The 21,408-nt window shown below is 41.1% G+C and overlaps 1 protein-coding gene across 1 annotated transcript in view; it reads right to left on the minus strand.

Annotated features, from left to right (window-relative positions):
- Window positions 1-500: 500 nt before the first annotated feature.
- The window catches only part of LOC306918838 (protogenin B-like), a gene marked incomplete at both ends in the record, with an annotated part of 65,542 nt that continues 44,634 nt past the window's right edge, over window positions 501-21,408 (minus strand). Inside the window, 10 exons of the mRNA XM_079531693.1 lie at window positions 501-857; window positions 6,209-6,289; window positions 6,600-6,783; window positions 8,670-8,784; window positions 10,904-11,116; window positions 12,908-13,078; window positions 14,882-15,009; window positions 15,186-15,384; window positions 15,646-15,741; window positions 19,881-19,952. Of these exons, the coding sequence (XP_079387819.1) occupies window positions 501-857; window positions 6,209-6,289; window positions 6,600-6,783; window positions 8,670-8,784; window positions 10,904-11,116; window positions 12,908-13,078; window positions 14,882-15,009; window positions 15,186-15,384; window positions 15,646-15,741; window positions 19,881-19,952 (1,616 nt within the window). The remainder of the gene's footprint in view (window positions 858-6,208; window positions 6,290-6,599; window positions 6,784-8,669; window positions 8,785-10,903; window positions 11,117-12,907; window positions 13,079-14,881; window positions 15,010-15,185; window positions 15,385-15,645; window positions 15,742-19,880; window positions 19,953-21,408) is intronic.

Genomic DNA, 21,408 nt, shown 5'->3' on the forward strand with positions numbered 1-21,408 from the left:
CGGCGCCGGTCGTTCACGTGAGGTGACGATTAATGCCCGTAGACTCCAGTGCATTCCATAAACCTCATTAATGCCCGTAGACTCCAGTGCATTCCATAAACCTCATTAATGCCCGTAGACTCCAGTGCATTCCATAAACCTCATCAATGCCCGTAGACTGAAGTGCATTCCATAAACCTCATCAATGCCCATAGACTCCAGTGCATTCCATAAACCTCGGTTCAGGGCTTCGTCACTATTCACCACTAGAGGTGTGCGTGCGTGCGTGCGTGCGTGCGTGCGTGCGTGCGTGCGTGCGTGCGTGCGTGCGTGCGTGCGTGCGTGCGTGCGTGCGTGCGTGCGTGCGCGGAAGACGTGGCCCGATGAAGCGAACAGCGATGCCGCGACTGTCCTTCAATCGCTCTGTGAGAGACCAACGTCCCACAGCCTGGAGGGACGGACGAGTCCCCCCGTCCGTCCCCCCGTCCTCTCCTCAGGACGGGCCCGGCAGAGGGGAGGGGTTACCGGGCAGGGTGGGGCGGCCCCGGGGGGTCCGAGGGGTCTGGGGGTTCCACGGGGAGGCAGCGAGGCTGTAAGAACTGCAGGGCCGTGTCCGACGAGAGCCCATCCTCCTCTCGGCCTCTCGGTTTGGAGAACGGAGAGCGGCGGCGTTCGTCGCTCGTCTCCTCGTTGCCGGAGTAGTGTCCCGAGTCGCCCGTCTCCCCGCTGGTCTCCTCGCCGCCGCTCTGCGAGGGGTCGCAGCGGAGCGGGGGTCCCAGAGGACCCAGAGGACCCCCACAGACCGTCCTGTCGGCCAAGCGATCGTCGAAGCACAGAACCGTCTTACCGGCCTCGTACAGACGGGCGTGGTTCTCCACCTGCAGTTATGATACACAGTTAGTATTACTATATTACTGTACAATACACAGTTAGTATTACTATATTTCTGTACAATACACAGTTAGTATTACTATATTACTGTACAATACACAGTTAGTATTACTATATTACTGTACAATACACAGTTAGTATTACTATATTACTGTACAATACACAGTTAGTATTACTATATTTCTGTACAATACACAGTTAGTATTACTATATTACTGTACAATACACAGTTAGTATTACTATATTACTGTACAATACACAGTTAGTATTACTATATTTCTGTACAATACACAGTTAGTATTACTATATTACTGTACAATACACAGTTAGTATTACTATATTACTGTACAATACACAGTTAGTATTACTATATTACTGTACAATACACAGTTAGTATTACTATATTTCTGTACAATACACAGTTAGTATTACTATATTACTGTACAATACACAGTTAGTATTACTATATTACTGTACAATACACAGTTAGTATCACTATATTACTGTACAATACACAGTTAGTATTACTATATTACTGTACAGTACAGTTATGAGTATTACTATATTACTGTACAATACACAGTTAGTATTACTATATTTCTGTACAATACACAGTTAGTATTACTATATTTCTGTACAATACACAGTATCACTATATTTATGTACAATACACAGTTAGTATTACTATATTACTGTACAATACACAGTTAGTATTACTATATTTATGTACAATACACAGTTAGTATCACTATATTTATGTACAATACACAGTTAGTATTACTATATTTCTGTACAATACACAGTTAGTATCACTATATTTATGTACAATACACAGTTAGTATTACTATATTTATGTACAATACACAGTTAGTATTACTATATTTATGTACAATACACAGTTAGTATTACTATATTTATGTACAATACACAGTTAGTATTACTATATTACTGTACAATACAGTTATGAGTATTACTATATTACTGTACAATACACAGTTAGTATTACTATATTTCTGTACAATACACAGTTAGTATTACTATATTACTGTACAATACAGTTATGAGTATTACTATATTACTGTACAATACACAGTTAGTATTACTATATTACTGTACAATACAGTTATGAGTATTACTATATTACTGTACAATACACAGTTAGTATTACTATATTTCTGTACAATACACAGTTAGTATTACTATATTACTGTACAATACAGTTATGAGTATTACTATATTACTGTACAATACAGTTATGAGTATTACTATATTACTGTACAATACAGTTATGAGTATTAATATATTACTGTACAATACAGTTATGAGTATTACTATATTACTGTACAATACACAGTTAGTATTACTATATTACTGTACAATACACAGTTAGTATTACTATATTTCTGTACAATACACAGTTAGTATCACTATATTACTGTACAATACACAGTTAGTATTACTATATTACTGTACAGTACAGTTATGAGTATTACTATATTTCTGTACAATACACAGTTAGTATTACTATATTACTGTACAATACACAGTTAGTATTACTATATTTCTGTACAATACACAGTTAGTATCACTATATTACTGTACAATACACAGTTAGTATTACTATATTACTGTACAGTACAGTTATGAGTATTACTATATTACTGTACAATACACAGTTAGTATTACTATATTACTGTACAATACACAGTTAGTATTACTATATTACTGTACAATACACAGTTAGTATTACTATATTTCTGTACAATACACAGTTAGTATTACTATATTACTGTACAATACACAGTTAGTATTACTATATTACTGTACAATACACAGTTAGTATCACTATATTACTGTACAATACACAGTTAGTATTACTATATTACTGTACAGTACAGTTATGAGTATTACTATATTACTGTACAATACACAGTTAGTATTACTATATTTCTGTACAATACACAGTTAGTATTACTATATTACTGTACAATATACAGTTAGTATTACTATATTTCTGTACAATACACAGTTAGTATTACTAGATTACTGTACAATATACAGTTAGTATTACTATATTTCTGTACAATACAGTTATGAGTATTACTATATTACTGTACAATACAGTTAGTATTACTATATTACTGTACAATACACAGTTAGTATTACTATATTTCTGTACAATACACAGTTAGTATTACTATATTTCTGTACAATACACAGTATCACTATATTTATGTACAATACACAGTTAGTATTACTATATTACTGTACAATACACAGTTAGTATTACTATATTTATGTACAATACACAGTTAGTATCACTATATTTATGTACAATACACAGTTAGTATTACTATATTTCTGTACAATACACAGTTAGTATCACTATATTTATGTACAATACACAGTTAGTATTACTATATTTATGTACAATACACAGTTAGTATTACTATATTTATGTACAATACACAGTTAGTATTACTATATTTATGTACAATACACAGTTAGTATTACTATATTACTGTACAATACAGTTATGAGTATTACTATATTACTGTACAATACACAGTTAGTATTACTATATTTCTGTACAATACACAGTTAGTATTACTATATTACTGTACAATACAGTTATGAGTATTACTATATTACTGTACAATACACAGTTAGTATTACTATATTACTGTACAATACAGTTATGAGTATTACTATATTACTGTACAATACACAGTTAGTATTACTATATTTCTGTACAATACACAGTTAGTATTACTATATTACTGTACAATACAGTTATGAGTATTACTATATTACTGTACAATACAGTTATGAGTATTACTATATTACTGTACAATACAGTTATGAGTATTAATATATTACTGTACAATACAGTTATGAGTATTACTATATTACTGTACAATACACAGTTAGTATCACTATATTACTGTACAATACAGTTATGAGTATTACTATATTACTGTACAATACAGTTATGGGTATTACTATATTACTGTACAATACAGTTATGAGTATTACTATATTACTGTACAATACAGTTATGAGTATTACTATATTACTGTACAATACACAGTTAGTATTACTATATTACTGTACAATACAGTTATGAGTATTACTATATTACTGTACAATACACAGTTAGTATTACTATATTACTGTACAATACAGTTATGAGTATTAATATATTACTGTACAATACACAGTTAGTATTACTATATTACTGTACAATACAGTTATGATTATTACTATATTACTGTACAATACACAGTTAGTATTACTATACTACTGTACAGTACAATTATGAGTATTACTGTATTACTGTACAATACACAGTTAGTATTACTATATTACTGTACAATACAGTTATGAGTATTACTATATTACTGTACAATACACAGTTAGTATTACTATATTACTGTACAATACAGTTATGAGTATTACTATATTACTGTACAATACAGTTATGAGTATTACTATATTACTGTGCAATACAGTTAGGAGTATTACTATATTACTGTACAGTACAGTTATGAGTATTACTATATTTCTGTACAATACACAGTTAGTATTACTATATTACTGTACAGTACAGTTATGAGTATTACTATATTACGGTACAGTACAGTTATGAGTATTACTATATTACTGTACAATACAGTTATGAGTATTACTATATTACTGTACAATACAGTTAAGAGTATTACTATATTACTGTACAATACAGTTCTGAGTATTACTATATTACTGTACAATACACAGTTAGTATTACTATATTACTGTACAATACAGTTATGAGTATTACTAAATTACTGTACAATACACAGTTAGTATTACTATATTACTGTACAATACACAGTTAGTATTACTATATTACTGTACAATACACAGTTAGTATTACTATATTACTGTACAATACACAGTTATGAGTATTACTATATTACTGTACAATACAGTTATGAGTATTACTATATTACTGTACAATACAGTTATGAGTATTACTATATTACTGTACAATACACAGTTATGAGTATTACTATATTACTGTACAATACAGTTATGAGTATTACTATATTACTGTACAATACAGTTATGAGTATTACTATATTACTGTACAATACAGAGTTAGTATTACTATATTACTGTACAGTACAGTTATGAGTATTACTATATTACTGTACAATACACAGTTAGTATTACTATATTACTGTACAATACAGTTATGAGTATTACTATATTACTGTACAATACACAGTTAGTATTACTATATTACTGTACAATACAGTTATGAGTATTACTATATTACTGTACAATACAGTTATGAGTATTACTATATTACTGTACAATACAGTTATGAGTATTACTATATTACTGTACAATACAGTTATGAGTATTACTATATTACTGTACAATACACAGTTATGAGTATTACTATATTACTGTACAATACAGTTATGAGTATTACTATATTACTGTACAATACACAGTTATGAGTATTACTATATTACTGTACAACACAGTTATGAGTATTACTATATTACTGTACAATACAGTTATGAGTATTACTATATTACTGTACAATACAGTTATGAGTATTACTATATTACTGTACAATACAGTTATGAGTATTACTATATTACTGTACAATACAGTTATGAGTATTACTATATTACTGTACAATACAGTTATGAGTATTACTATATTACTGTACAATACAGTTATGAGTATTACTATATTACTGTACAGTACAGTTATGAGTATTACTATATTACTGTACAATACAGTTATGAGTATTACTATATTACTGTACAATACAGTTATGAGTATTACTATATTACTGTACAATACACAGTTAGTATTACTATATTACTGTACAATACAGTTATGAGTATTACTATATTACTGTACAGTACAGTTATGAGTATTACTATATTACTGTACAGTACAGTTATGAGTATTACTATATTACTGTACAGTACGCAGGTATGAGTATTACTGTTCTATGCAGTACAGTCTGGCTGCCAAACTATGGAATTAACTTCCCATTAATTAACTTCCCATTGCGTTCCCAATCTTCCACCGTAGTCTGAAAACTCCCACCTCTTCAGACTCCATCTTAGCCCGTAGCCCCTCCCCTAGCCTCGACCACCTTACAGGCGTATATGCAAAGACTCAACGATCCTAGATGTCTATTTCTATAATGTGATGTATCACCATGTGTTGTCCTCGCTTACTGTAAATCGCTCTGGATTAAGAGTGTCTGATAAATGCCTACGTTGTAAATTGTAACTACATTTGAACTGGTCACATTCTGTGATCTTACGTGGTGGTTGTTGGGAAGCTGTTTGTCTCTGTTGAAGAGCCACCTCTGGCCGGACGCATCGCTCACACTGACCACCACATCCTGAAACAGTGACGACAATATAATGGATTAATCATTTAATTAATTGATTTTTTTATAGTGCTTTTCTAAGCACTCAAAGATTAGACATACTAACAGTCCAGCAGGCAATAGTCCGATAACACCGACATGCGCTGCCAGTTACAACTATCCCGTGGCAGGTTAAAACTAACCCGTGGCTCCCAACATGTGTGGCAGGTTAAAACTAACCTGTGGCTTCCTGTGAGGTTAGGTTCAGGGTTGGGTTTTGGGGTAGGGTGTGGGACTGATGGGATTAAGAGTGTTTGATAAATGCCTAATTTTAATAACCCACCTTGTCGTGGTTGAAGAGCTGCGGTGACATCATGGGAACGAGGACCTCTGCGTTGTCGGGACGCTGCTGCCTGAGGCGGGGCGGACCTCCGGCGGGGGGGCGCGTGCCCCCCGCGGCCCCCCGCCCTGTGGGGGGTCCTCCCCCCATGCCCCCCATGCCCCCCGCCTTGGGATTGAACGACTTCCTGTTGTCACACAGAATGACAAGACCATCATCACCACCAGCCAGTGTTAGCACGTCGAAAACATAGTGAGAGTTGTTGTACCCGGGGGAACAGCACAGAGGGACCTGTGATGTACCCGGGGGAACAGCACAGAGGGACCTGTAGCCGGGGGGGCGGCACAGAGGGACCTGTGATGTACCCGGGGGAACAGCACAGAGGGACCTGTGATGTACCCGGGGGAACAGCACAGAGGGACCTGTAGCCGGGGGGGCGGCACAGAGGGACCTGTGATGTACCCGGGGGAACAGCACAGAGGGACCTGTGATGTCAGGACCCGGGGGGCCAGCACAGAGGGACCTGTAGCCGGGGGGGCGGCACAGAGGGACCCGTAGCCGGGGGACCAGCACAGAGGGACCTGTAGCCGGGGGACCAGCACCAAACATTTGAGAGGGACCTGTGATGTCCAGAGCAGACCTCTCATTCTGTGGACCTTAATGACCAGAGCAGACCTCTCATTCTGTGGACCTTAATGACCAGAGCAGACCTCTCATTCTGTGGACCTTAATGACCAGAGCAGACCTCTCATTATGTGGACCTTAATGACCAGAGGTTGTTGGTAAATCATGGATATAAGGAGGTTGTTAGTAAATCATGGATATAAGGAGGTTGTTAGTAAATCATGGATATAAGGAGGTTGTTAGTAAAACATGGATATAAGGAGGTTGTTAGTAAATCATGGATATAAGGAGGTTGTTAGTAAAACATGGATATAAGGAGGTTGTTAGTAATTCATGGATATAAGGAGGTTGTTGGTAAATCATGGATATAAGGAGGTTGTTAGTAAATCATGGATATAAGGAGGTTGTTAGTAAAACATGGATATAAGGAGGTTGTTAGTAAATCATGGATATAAGGAGGTTGTTAGTAAATCATGGATATAAGGAGGTTGTTGGTAAAACATGGATATAAGGAGGTTGTTAGTAAATCATGGATATAAGGAGGTTGTTGGTAAAACATGGATATAAGGAGGTTGTTAGTAAATCATGGATATAAGGAGGTTGTTAGTAAATCATGGATATAAGGAGGTTGTTAGTAAATCATGGATATAAGGAGGTTGTTAGTAAATCATGGATATAAGGAGGTTGTTGGTAAAACATGGATATAAGGAGGTTGTTAGTAAATCATGGATATAAGGAGGTTGTTGGTGAATCATGGATATAAGGAGGTTGTTAGTAAATCATGGATATAAGGAGGTTGTTAGTGAATCATGGATATAAGGAGGTTGTTAGTAAATCACGGATATAAGGAGGTTGTTGGTAAATCATGAATATAAGGAGGTTGTTAGTAAATCATGGATATAAGGAGGTTGTTGGTAAACATGGATATAAGGAGGTTGTTAGTAAAACATGGATATAAGGAGGTTGTTAGTAAATCATGGATATAAGGAGGTTGTTAGTAAATCATGGATATAAGGAGGTTGTTAGTAAATCATGGATATAAGGAGGTTGTTAGTAAATCATGGATATAAGGTGGTTGTTATTAAATCATGGATATAAGGAGGTTGTTGGTAAATCATGAATATAAGGAGGTTGTTAGTAAATCATGAATATAAGGAGGTTGTTGGTAAATCATGGATATAAGGAGGTTGTTGGTAAATCATGAATATAAGGAGGTTGTTGGTAAATCATGGATATAAGGAGGTTGTTGGTAAATCATGGATATAAGGAGGTTGTTAGTAAATCATGGATATAAGGAGGTTGTTGGTAAATCATGGATATAAGGAGGTTGTTGGTAAATCATGGATATAAGGAGGTTGTTAGTAAATCATGGATATAAGGAGGTTGTTAGTAAAACATGGATATAAGGAGGTTGTTAGTAAATCATGGATATAAAGGAGGTTTGTTTACCCGGACCGGCTCTTGCTGATGAGGATCAAAGCACATGTGACGATGCACGCCAACGCGATGACCACGCCCACAACCACGCCCGTCACGCTGCGCTGGTCCATGTGGTACAGCCCGTCTGGAACACACAGGGTTAATGTATAGACCGTCTGACAACACTGGGTTTAAGAAGCTACTGGCCAGCCGGCATACACACTTATAGGGACACTACACTTCATTGTGCAAAAAACTGGACTACAATTCCCATGATGCTTTGGTGCACTGCTCCTCCTTGTGGATAGGGGGAGGGGCTGCCTTACTGAGACAACATGTAGTCCAGGAAGTAAGTGAGTCCAGTGTCGATGACATCAGAGACACTGGGCTGGGCTCACTGCTAAAATCTAAAATATCTAGAACCACATATTACATATTGCTCTCAAAAATGTTTTCGAAAACATTTGAGTGAGAAAATGGATTCTATTTTGATCAACTCGCTTCCTTGTTCTCCATGGAATACTTTCATTACCGCAAGCAAGGACATATCTTGTTTTGTTGTGTTTTGGGTACATAAATGTATTTATTTATGTAATAAGCAGGATAATGTCTGCCTAGCAAACATACCTATTGTTGTTATAGATAATTCACCTTCAAGGAGTTTAACCATATCTGCTTGGTATCGGTGGTTAAACTCCCTGTCGGTGAATTATCTCCCTACAACGACCACCTAGCCAGACATTATCCCTTACATAAAGGAGGTGAATTATCTCCCTACAACGACCACCTATCCAGACATTATCCCTTACTTAAAGGAGGTGAATTATCTCCCTACAACGACCACCTAGCCAGACATTATCCCTTACATAAAGGAGGTGAATTATCTCCCTACAACGACCACCTATCCAGACATTATCCCTTACTTAAAGGAGGTGAATTATCTCCCTACAACGACCACCTAGCCAGACATTATCCCTTACATAAAGGAGGTGAATTATCTCCCTACAACGACCACCTATCCAGACATTATCCCTTACTTAAAGGAGGTGAATTATCTCCCTACAACGACCACCTAGCCAGACATTATTCCTTACATAAAGGAGGTGAATTATCTCCCTACAACGACCACCTATAGCCAGACATTATCCCTTACATAAAGGAGGTGAATTATCTCCCTACAACGACCACCTAGCCAGACATTATTCCTTACATAAAGGAGGTGAATTATCTCCCTACAACGACCACCTAGCCAGACATTATCCCTTACATAAAGGAGGTGAATTATCTCCCTACAACGACCAGCTAGCCAGACATTATCCCTTACATAAAGGAGGTGAATTATCTCCCTACAACGACCACCTAGCCAGACATTATCCCTCACATAAAGGAGGTGAATTATCTCCCCACAACGACCACCTAGCCAGACATTATCCCTTACATAAAGGAGGTGAATTATCTCCCCACAACGACCACCTAGCCAGACATTATCCCTTACATAAAGGAGGTGAATTATCTCCCTACAACGACCACCTAGCCAGACATTATCCCTCACATAAAGGAGGTGAATTATCTCCCTACAACGACCACCTAGCCAGACATTATCCCTTACATAAAGGAGGTGAATTATCTCCCTACAACGACCACCTAGCCAGACATTATCCCTTACATAAAGGAGGTGAATTATCTCCCTACAACGACCTCCTAGCCAGACATTATCCCTTACATAAAGGAGGTGAATTATCTCCCTACAACGACCACCTAGCCAGACATTATCCCTCACATAAAGGAGGTGAATTATCTCCCTACAACGACCACCTAGCCAGACATTATCCCTCACATAAAGGAGGTGAATTATCTCCCTACAACGACCAGCTAGCTAGACATTATCCCTTACATAAAGGAGGTGAATTATCTCCCTACAACGACCAGCTAGCCAGACATTATCCCTTACATAAAGGAGGTGAATTATCTCCCTACAACGACCACCTATCCATACATTATCCCTTACATAAAGGAGGTGATTTATCGCCCTACAACGACCACCTAGCCAGACATTATCCCTTACATAAAGGAGGTGAATTATCTCCCTACAACGACCACCTAGCCAGACATTATCCCTTACATAAAGGAGGTGAATTATCTCCCTACAACGACCACCTAGCCAGACATTATCCCTTGCTTGCTGTAAATCTCTCTCTCTTTAGAGCGTCTGCTAAATGTCTACATTTTAAATGGGGGGGGGGGGGGGGGGGGGGGTGTCTCACCTGGGGTGTCCTGGGCGGGGCTGTGGTCCGGGGGTCGGTGGGAGTGTCGGTTCTTGCGGTGGGACCCCCCGCGGTGCGGCGGGGGGGCAGGGGGAGGGGCCAGCTCCACCGCTAGGCTAAAGGGTCCGTCTCCCAGCTGGTTGGAGGCGGAGACTTTGACCACGTACGTCTGTCCCGCTGTGAGGTGTTCCAGCAGAGCCATGCTGTTACTGCCTGTTGGTGGAAATATTATTAGTATTATTAGTATTATTAGTATTAGATTAATATTCATATTAACTTTTAGCACAATCGGCTTTCGGATTTCTTTCAAAATAGCTTGGGGTGCCGCGCAGATATGGTAGCTTTTACTCTGAAAGGCCCCCCCTTCCGTTCCGGACAAAAACCCGGGAGAAATAATGTTGCTTGCTTACCTCGCTATGATTACATACGAGAGGCATGTTGAAGTCAGAAATTAGGAGCTTAGTATATCCATCTGGTCAAAACCACAGAGAGCTCCTTAGATTAGGAGATACGAGGGATTCTTTCTGAGCCGTAAACAGGGAAGTGAACGAGCAAGGAGTACGGTGCAGAAGGATATCAATGTTTGATATCAATGAAAATGCGCAAGGACGTCCTAGCAATCCATCGGTTGGATTAGTTATGACGGCTCCACACGTCCTCCGGTCTAAATTACTTAACGGCAGCATTAATTCACCAGTATTTTTTCCCGTGCAACCCTTATTTTGAAGGAGCCACAAACCGCAACCGGATGTTACTTGTGTTACTTACATTGTGCGTTGTGACGGATCGGATATCCTTCTATCGCGCGGAGATCACAAAGGATCACCGCGACCGTTACTGCGTATGTTGGCGATGGACCGTGGAATAAACCTTGAATAAACCTTGTTTACATGATCGATTGATTGATTCTTTATTTAAGTGTCATGCTTCCGAAGAAGCCCCGCCCATATGGACTTACAGGACACTTTTTACACTTTACATGAACAATTACAATAAACCCACATGACGGTTTAGGGTTAAGTTAGGGTTAGGTTAATGACAATAAACCCACATGACGGTACATAGACAATTACAATGTGGGTTTGACACCCCACCCGCGCCGGTGGAGTCGCCCCCCTTACAATTCCCGACTGCCCACCTGAGTTGGGCTGGCTAAATCCGGCCCTGCTAGCAACCCAATGCTAATGTAAGTAGCATTAGGAGTTACGACTCGACCTATCGTAACCACTATAAAGGGACCATTTGGCGTAGATCTACACTAACGGCAGGTGGCCAGGCTATTTTAAATGACAATAGATCTACGTCAAAAGCGGTGAATGTGTTAACTCTGCCTTGTCCCCAGGCCCGGATTAAGGGATTAGCTGCTACTGACGTAACGTTCCGTCAGAAGGAATCCAACCAGCAACTGCTTCTGGCGTAATGTTCCGTCTGATAAGCTATATTATTGATATCAAACCAGATCGCTGATATTTTGGCTTGGCATTTCCTTCTTTAGCGATCCTAGACCGGGTTGCGCAACCGCGCTGCCGTCCACCTCCCATTATACAGGCTGACTATACGTAGCTCTCCGTGGTTCGGATAAAACGTGCAATGTTCGGAGGTCTTTGCTGATTGGCCGGTGGTCTAGATGGAAACATTGGCGCTTTCTAGAACAAGGATGGCTATATTTTAGCTCGCTAGCATTGACGCTATTTATTTAGCATTAATATGGACGCCAAAAACAGGATGTGGGGCCAGGCTTGTGCAGCATTGAAATCGCCTCGGCAGTGCTCGGCAGTCTGAGGTTGGCTGTCTGTCCAGCAGGTGGCAGTATGAGTGTTAACAATTGGAATGGAACTGTGCTCCAGGGCCCTCAGCTTGCAGGTCCCTGTGCGTAGCAGTTAGCATAGTGATTAGCGTAGCGCTCAGACTCACCCTCTACATGCAGTTAGCGGTTAGCGTAGCAGTTAGCATAGCAGTTAGCGTAGCAGTTAGCATAGCGGTTAGCGTAGCGGTCAGACTCACCCTCTACATGCAGCACCTTCCAGCGTCCCTCCGTGGCGGCGTAGAGGTTAGCGTAGCGGACGGTGTAGCGCGTCACCAGGACGTTGCTCTCCTCGGGCGTTCTCCACGACGCCAACGCCGTGTCCTCCTCGATGAGCATGACCTTTAACCCCGCGGGGGGGCGGCTGGGTGCTGCGGGGGGGGGGGGGGGGGGGGGGGGGGGGGAGGGGAGGGACCGCCACACTGTGATTATTACATTCCCCGACGGATGCCAATGAAGAACATTTGCCCCAAATTCTTCAGAACGGCCTGTTATAGCGCCACAAGGAGGCCGATGTTTGCTAAGCCCATTTCGTTACATTACTCGTACAGATTTTAGCCATACATCCGGTACACACTATCTCCATAGTCATGTGATCAATACGGCCCTGTCCGTTTCCCCATAGTCCATCCCCATTGGCTAAGATAGTCCATCCCTATTGGCTAAGATTGTCTTCCAAAGTTTGCAGGATTGGTCCGTTTCAAACAAAATGCCACAAATCATGGCCACAGCGTGCGATTTCCGTGAAAATATGCACACACATTCCCACACCCCCCCCCCCCCCCCCCCATGCGTCATACACCCCCCCCCCCCACTAGGCTGAGGAAGAAACACACATTCCCACTAGGCTGAGGAAGAAACACACATTCCCACTAGGCTGAGGAAGAAACACACATTCCCACTAGGCTGAGGAAGAAACACACATTCCCACTAGGCTGAGGAAGAAACACACATTCCCACTAGGCTGAGGAAGAAACACACATTCCCACTAGGCTGAGGAAGAAACACACATTCCCACTAGGCTGAGGAAGAAACACACATTCCCACTAGGCTGAGGAAGAAACACACATTCCCACACATTCCCACTAGGCTGAGGAAGAAACACACATTCCCACTAGGCTGAGGAAGAAACACACATTCCCACTAGGCTGAGGAAGAAACACACATTCCCACTAGGCTGAGGAAGAAACACACATTCCCACTAGGCTGAGGAAGAAACACACATTCCCACTAGGCTGAGGAAGAAACACACATTCCCACTAGGCTGAGGAAGAAACACACATTCCCACTAGGCTGAGGAAGAAACACACATTCCCACTAGGCTGAGGAAGAAACACACATTCCCACTAGGCTGAGGAAGAAACACACATTCCCACTAGGCTGAGGAAGAAACACACATTCCCACTAGGCTGAGGAAGAAACACACATTCCCACTAGGCTGAGGAAGAAACACACATTCCCACTAGGCTGAGGAAGAAACACACATTCCCACTAGGCTGAGGAAGAAATGCCACGTAAAATAATTCAAATCAGCCTCATAGCAAACATGTAAAACAGCCCCACCTTGTGGTGGTGTGAATGAATTTTATTTATATAGCACCTTTCCAAACATAAAGTTACAAAGTGCTTTACAGACAGGTTAGAAACAAGTGGTGTGGTGTAAACCTGTAAAACAGCGCCACCTTGTGGTGGAGTGTGGTGTAAACCTGTAAAACAGCCCCACCTTGTGGTGTAGTGTGGTGTAAACCTGTAAAACAGCCCCACCTTGTGGTGGAGTGTGGTGTAAACCTGTAAAACAGCCCCACCTTGTGGTGGAGTGTGGTGTAAACCTGTAAAACAGCGCCACCTTGTGGTGGAGTGTGGTGTAACCATGTAAAACAGCCCCACCTTGTGGTGGAGTGTGGTGTAACCATGTAAAACAGCCCCACCTTGTGGTGGAGTGTAGTGTAAACCTGTAAAACAGCCCCACCTTGTGGTGTAGTGTGGTGTAAACCTGTAAAACAGCCCCACCTTGTGGTGGAGTGTGGTGTAAACCTGTAAAACAGCCCCACCTTGTGGTGGAGTGTGGTGTAAACCTGTAAAACAGCCCCACCTTGTGGTGGAGTGTGGTGTAAACCTGTAAAACAGCCCCACCTTGTGGTGGAGTGTGGTGTAAACCTGTAAAACAGCCCCACCTTGTGGTGGAGTGTGGTGTAACACCACAGAGCTCCATGGAGACGACCTCTGGTCCATGTGGAGACGAACCACCAGCTCATACATACTGTTCTGGTCCAGACCCTGGAGAACCGCGCTCTGATTGGCTCTGAGGAGAGAGGGGAGGGGTTTCATATGTTAATGAGACGAAACACCAGCTCATAAGCACTGTTCTTTTCAAGTGAGCCGATTAGAGCGCTCTGATTGGCCCTGAGGAGAGAGGGGAGGGGTTTCGTAGTGAGTGGTGTATCGTAATGAGTCATGAGTAGTAGTGAGTGTTCTTACATGGTAACGTATCGTATAGTCGTGTCCTCGTGGGGCCCTACGGGCGTACAGCGGACCGTATAGCTCACGGGGCGGTCGTTTGGGAAGTCCGGTCGCCTCCAGCTCAGCAACACGGAGGGAGAGCTGTGATTGGTCGCCACGGCGGTCACATGGTCTGGCGGGGGCGGGAGCGGTGCCGCGACAGGGTGGTCTCGCGTGGCTGAGGAACACACACACACACACACACACACACACGTACACGCACACACACGCACACACACACACACACACACACACACACACACACACACACACACACACACACACACACACAAACAAAATGTGATCATATGTTTATGTGTGTGTGTGTGTGCGTGTGCATGTGCGCGTGCGTGTGCGTGCGTGCGTGCGTGCGTGCGTGCGTGCGTGCGTGCGTGCGTGCGTGCGTGCGTGCGTGCGTGCGTGCGTGCGTGACACTTACACACACATCCAGGCGTGCTGACCGTCTGGTCGACATGGTAACCGTCTCCACCATCACTGAACGCCAAAAGTTTGACGTGATACTTTCTCCTGGGATCTGATGGATAAAGACATACAATATATACATCAATATATACATTAATATATACATTAAACATCAATATATACATTAATGTATACATAAATACATACAAACCAATACTATGTCCATATATTTGCCAGAGAATCACTGTGTTTACTTATTTACAAACGTATATGTTACACTGCGCAAAGTGCACTGCGTTTCCCTGGAACTACATATTTTCAGATGAGGGTCCACAGCCCAACACACTTCATTATGGGGGTCCTTGACATGAAATAGAGAACCACTGATATAGAACCACTGATATAGAAACATATAGGTTTAACACTAGCGCGTCGGAGCGGTCAGGCTGACCGATTTTGAAATTTTGAAGTGGATTTTCTTTGCCCATGAAGTCCTGAGAAAGTTCCCCTTGCATGACTTTTTCTAAATGTTCGATTCAAACCATCTCTGTTTTTTTTTTCATCTGAAACGTTTTGGAAATATGATTTTAGACATAATTCTACTAAAATGTCTGCTCTTTTGCGGTCCGTGGGACCGCTCTTAGAGCCCTCACCCTTTCTCCCCCACAAGCCGTGCTGTTCACACCTTCCTCCCGGCTGGAGACGGGCATTGTTCAAGCTAATGTGTCATTTGCATTCCAACCTACATGTGGAAGTCCACATGTAGGCAAACTTACATTACAAACTTACATAAACTAAATGTTGTTTTAGATGTTATATTTCTTATATGCGGTTTGCAGAAATAACGATGTCTGACTTTATTTCTCGAAACGGAAAAAGAAATATGTTGACTATACACACCATCTTTAGCATAATTATGTTGGAATAATAAAGTTTATAGCATTGTGACTATGTCGCGCATATTCATTTCATATATCAGCGCATCAAAAATATTTTTACTTTATTTTTCGGAGGGCACGCTAAACGAACAGTGTAAAAATGACATGAATCAATGACATGAATCATTCCAACGCGATAGACCTCCTTCCCTATAATGTATCCCCTCTATATAAAAATGACAATATATAACGCTAATGTCGTATTTATTTTATTGTCTCAATACAAAGATGGACAGTGTAATTGCTGCGCAAGGGTAATTAATTATAGTGACATGTGAGCGCTATATTGAATATATAGCGCTCAGATCGTCACTATAATTATAGTTTCTGAAATGAAAAAGAAAATATGGTGTGTTGACTGACTGGCGTATTGTTTCCACCTATATCTATTGAGCATAGCTAAATAAATACATGTTGACTATACACGCCATCTTTAGCATAATTATATGGGATAATAAAGTTTATAGCATTGTGACTGAGCTGTGCATGACATTTCCTGTTGGCTGTTTTCAATGAAATGACTTGTGTATAATATGAATAAATGCTACATCCTACATTTATTTTGTACCGTAGGCTATAGTTTTTGAACGAATATTACCATGTAGGCCTGAAATGTTTGGTGTTACATCACAAGCATGCATGTGTGACATCAAATCCTTTATACACATTTTTTGCATCGTAGTTGCAAGGTGACAAGAGCAGGAATGTGCAGAATAGCCCAATCAGAAATCCATTCGATTGTTATTGTGTTGATTGTGTTTGAACTATTGAATCAATCAGTATAAATAATTCTGCACATTCCTGCTCTTGTCACCTTGCGCAAGGGTAATTAATGACATGAATCATTCCAACGCGATAGACCTCCTTCCCTATAATGTATCCCCTCTATATAAAAATGACAATATATAACGCTAATGTCGTATTTATTTTATTGTCTCAATACAAAGATGGACAGTGTAATTGCTGCGCAAGGGTAATTAATTATAGTGACATGTGAGCGCTATATTGAATATATAGCGCTCAGATCGTCACTATAATTATAGTTTCTGAAATGAAAAAGAAAATATGGTGTGTTGACTGACTGGCGTATTGTTTCCACCTATATCTATTGAGCATAGCTAAATAAATACATGTTGACTATACACGCCATCTTTAGCATAATTATATGGGATAATAAAGTTTATAGCATTGTGACTGAGCTGTGCATGACATTTCCTGTTGGCTGTTTTCAATGAAATGACTTGTGTATAATATGAATAAATGCTACATCCTACATTTATTTTGTACCGTAGGCTATAGTTTTTGAACGAATATTACCATGTAGGCCTGAAATGTTTGGTGTTACATACATGCATGTGTGACATCAAATCCTTTATACACATTTTTTGCATCGTAGTTGCAAGGTGACAAGAGCAGGAATGTGCAGAATAGCCCAATCAGAAATCAATTCGATTGTTATTGTGTTGATTGTGTTTGAACTATTGAATCAATCAGTATAAATAATTCTGCACATTCCTGCTCTTGTCACCTTGCGGGGAAACTCCCCCCATTATTTGTAATAGCCCAATCAGAAATCAATTGACATTTAAATTAGCCTATACAACTTTGATGCAGAAAATGTGTATAAAGTCACAGTCACTGGTCATTTCAGAAACATAACCGTCAGACGACATGATGAGAAGGACAAGAGAACGACGTTACACTGCAGCAGAAGCAGCCAACCTCCTTCAACGGCAGACTGCTTTCGGCGATGTAGACAGCGATGATGACGCACCGTTTGGGGATTTCGGAGGAGACGCACCACAGGCTGAAGTGTACTACCCGCCAGCTTCAGATAGTGAGTCTGAATGTGACACAGAGGACTTACCTGAAACGTCTCAGCCCGAGTCTACCACGACTGAGACAAGTAAAGATGGAACCATATGGTCATCTATGCAACCTGGGGCTGGCCGCGGCAGAGTGCCCATGCGTAATATCTTCGCAGCCAGACCAGGTCCCACTGCTTTTGCCAAGGTCAGAATCCACGACGAGCTGAGCAGTTTTCTGTGTATGTTTGACCCCAACATATGGGAAACCGTCAGAGACTGCACAGTGAAGTTTGCCCGCAGTGATGGACAGAATCAAGATTGGGATTTGTCTGTTACAGAACTGAAAGCATTCATCAGTGTGTTTTTCATTCGTGCGTTGACGACATGTGGTTATCCATTGAATCAACTGTGGGCCAACGAATGGGGAAATGAGATGGTAAAAGAAACAATGTCTCGTGACCGTTTCAAATCCATCATGCGCTACTTGCGATTTGATGACAAGAACACCAGACTCGCTCGCAAAGAAGCAGACAAGTTTGCGGCAATAACGGACATTTGGAATCAGTTCACAGACAACTGCAAATCTTGCTATGTGCCTGGAGTGAACATCACGGTGGATGAGCAGCTCTTCCCCTCAAAGGCAAGATGTGGGTTTACGCAATACATGGCCAATAAACCAGACAAGTTTGGAATTAAGTTCTGGATTGCTGCTGACCTGGACAGCAAATACTTCCTAAATGGATTTCCCTACCTTGGAAAGGGCCAGTACCGCAGCAGGTAATTTATTTTCCTCTAATAATAATAATAATCATGTATTTAAAATGTCTTTACATCAATGCCTATATGTATATATTTTGCGTTGTAATAACCATTACACCTTCTCCCTGTCATTTGCAGTGATGGCGTGCCGCTGTCTCAAGATGTTGTCCAGAGGCTGGTGGAACCATTCCTCGACAAAGGGCGGAACATCACAATGGATAACTTTTTCACTTCGATGAAGTTGGGGCAGTCTCTCCGAGCAAGAAACACAACGATACTTGGAACTGTGAACAGACAGAGGCGAGAGTTGCCTCCATGCGTACGTGGAAAAGAAAGGCTATTCCACACGCAACTGATGAAGAGCAATGATGCCACGCTCACCATCTACCAGAGCAAACCCAACAAAAACGTTTGCATCCTGAGCACCATGCACCGTTCCATCGGGATTGGTACAGACCCCAAAGAAAAGCCAGAGTCTGTAACTGATTACAACCACACCAAGTGGGGAGTGGACATTTTGGATCAGATGGCACGAAACTACAGCGTCAGAGTTGGCACCAGTCGCTGGCCAGTGGCTGTCTTTTACAACATGCTGGACCTGGCTGCCATCAATGCCTATGTATTGTTCAAACAGTGCTTGGACAAACCGCAGCTCACCAGGAGGGAGTTCCTACAGGACTTGGCACTACAGCTCCGTAAGGAACACATGGATGAAAAGGACTCTGCGTCAGTGCCACCACGCACACCTCGGCGCCAGCAGCGCAGCGCACTGCAGCCGCTGCCGACCACACCACAGAACCAGCCTACAACGCCAAGAGCTGCCAAGAGGGCCCAGAATGGTCCACAGACACCAGACACCCCTACCCCCAAGAAGAGAAGGCAGTGTCAGCTTGACGGATGTGGAAACAAGACGCTAATCAGCTGCCATAAATGTGACAAACGGGCGTGTGGAACATGCACTGGTACATTTACTATGACATGTGTCAAGTGTATCTAAGCGAAAGAAGAGAAAGACAACATTTTGTGTGCCATCCAGATAAATGTACAGAAACTAATGCCATAGGATGTTTTCCTGATTTTATGTCACACCTTGCATGCTTTATATTGTTATATTGTGTAACACTAAGAAACAATAAACATTCTTGAATTAACACAAAGTATTCATGTCTGACTTTATTTCTCGAAACGGAAAAAGAAATATGGTGTGTGGTATTGTTTCCACCAAGCGCATAGCTCAATAGATATAAATACATGTTGACTATACACGCCATCTTTAGCATAATTATGTTATAATTTATGTTCATGGATCCAAGTAAACAGACATTGTTTTTTTTTACTACGGTACAAATTTGGTTGATTCAATACAGAAACGAGACGGTAAGATGCGCTGATATGAAATGCGCGACATAGGAACGTGGTATGGTACAGAAACTAGCTATAGCTAGCGCTATATTGAATATATAGCGCTCACATCGTCACTATAATTATAGTTTGGTAAACTGAAATGAAAAAGAAAATAACTTTTCTGCACGCGACCAGTGGAACTGATTTCCACGCATCACGGCTCACTGCTGCTACGGATCTCTCTGCTGGCACAATAAATCAAATATATATAAATGACATCGATCATAGGCGGCGGCTAGGCCAGGCTTAGCCTTCCCAACAATTATGCTGGGTATTTTTAAAATATATATAGGCTAATATGTGGCTAGCCGGCCGCTCCCAAACTCCCAACTCCTTTGTCTGTAGCCTAAACTTTTCTGATTTGCACGCACGCACGCACGCACAGCTGTCGCGCATATTCATTTCATATATCAGCGCATCAAAAATATGGTGAAATATGGTGTGTTGACTGACTGGCGTATTGTTTCCACCTATCTATTGAGCATAGCTAAATAAATACATGTTGAAAAATAACTTTGAGTTGTCCTGTCGAGTTGAAACGCTGCCTTGAATTAGTTGGAATGTGACATTTAGAAGACAATGGCAAGTCGTCAACCCCCCGCCACGGGGGGAGAGGTGTGAAGAGATGCAGGGAGAGAGTGGCCAATGGAATTGCACGAAAAACACCGGTCAGCCTGACCGTTAGCCGTCATAGTAGTAGTGATTTTAATTCAGACATGCTAGTGTTAACCCTGTGAGAACCACTGATATAGAAAACATAGGGTTTAACCCTGTGAGAACCACTGATATAGAAAACATAGGGTTTAACCCTGTGAGAACCACTGACATAGAAACATAGGGTTTAACCCTGTGAGAACCACTGATATAGAA

Source organism: Electrona antarctica (genome assembly GCF_951216825.1).
Source record: "Electrona antarctica genome assembly, contig: scaffold_86, whole genome shotgun sequence".
Taxonomy (NCBI): domain Eukaryota; kingdom Metazoa; phylum Chordata; class Actinopteri; order Myctophiformes; family Myctophidae; genus Electrona; species Electrona antarctica.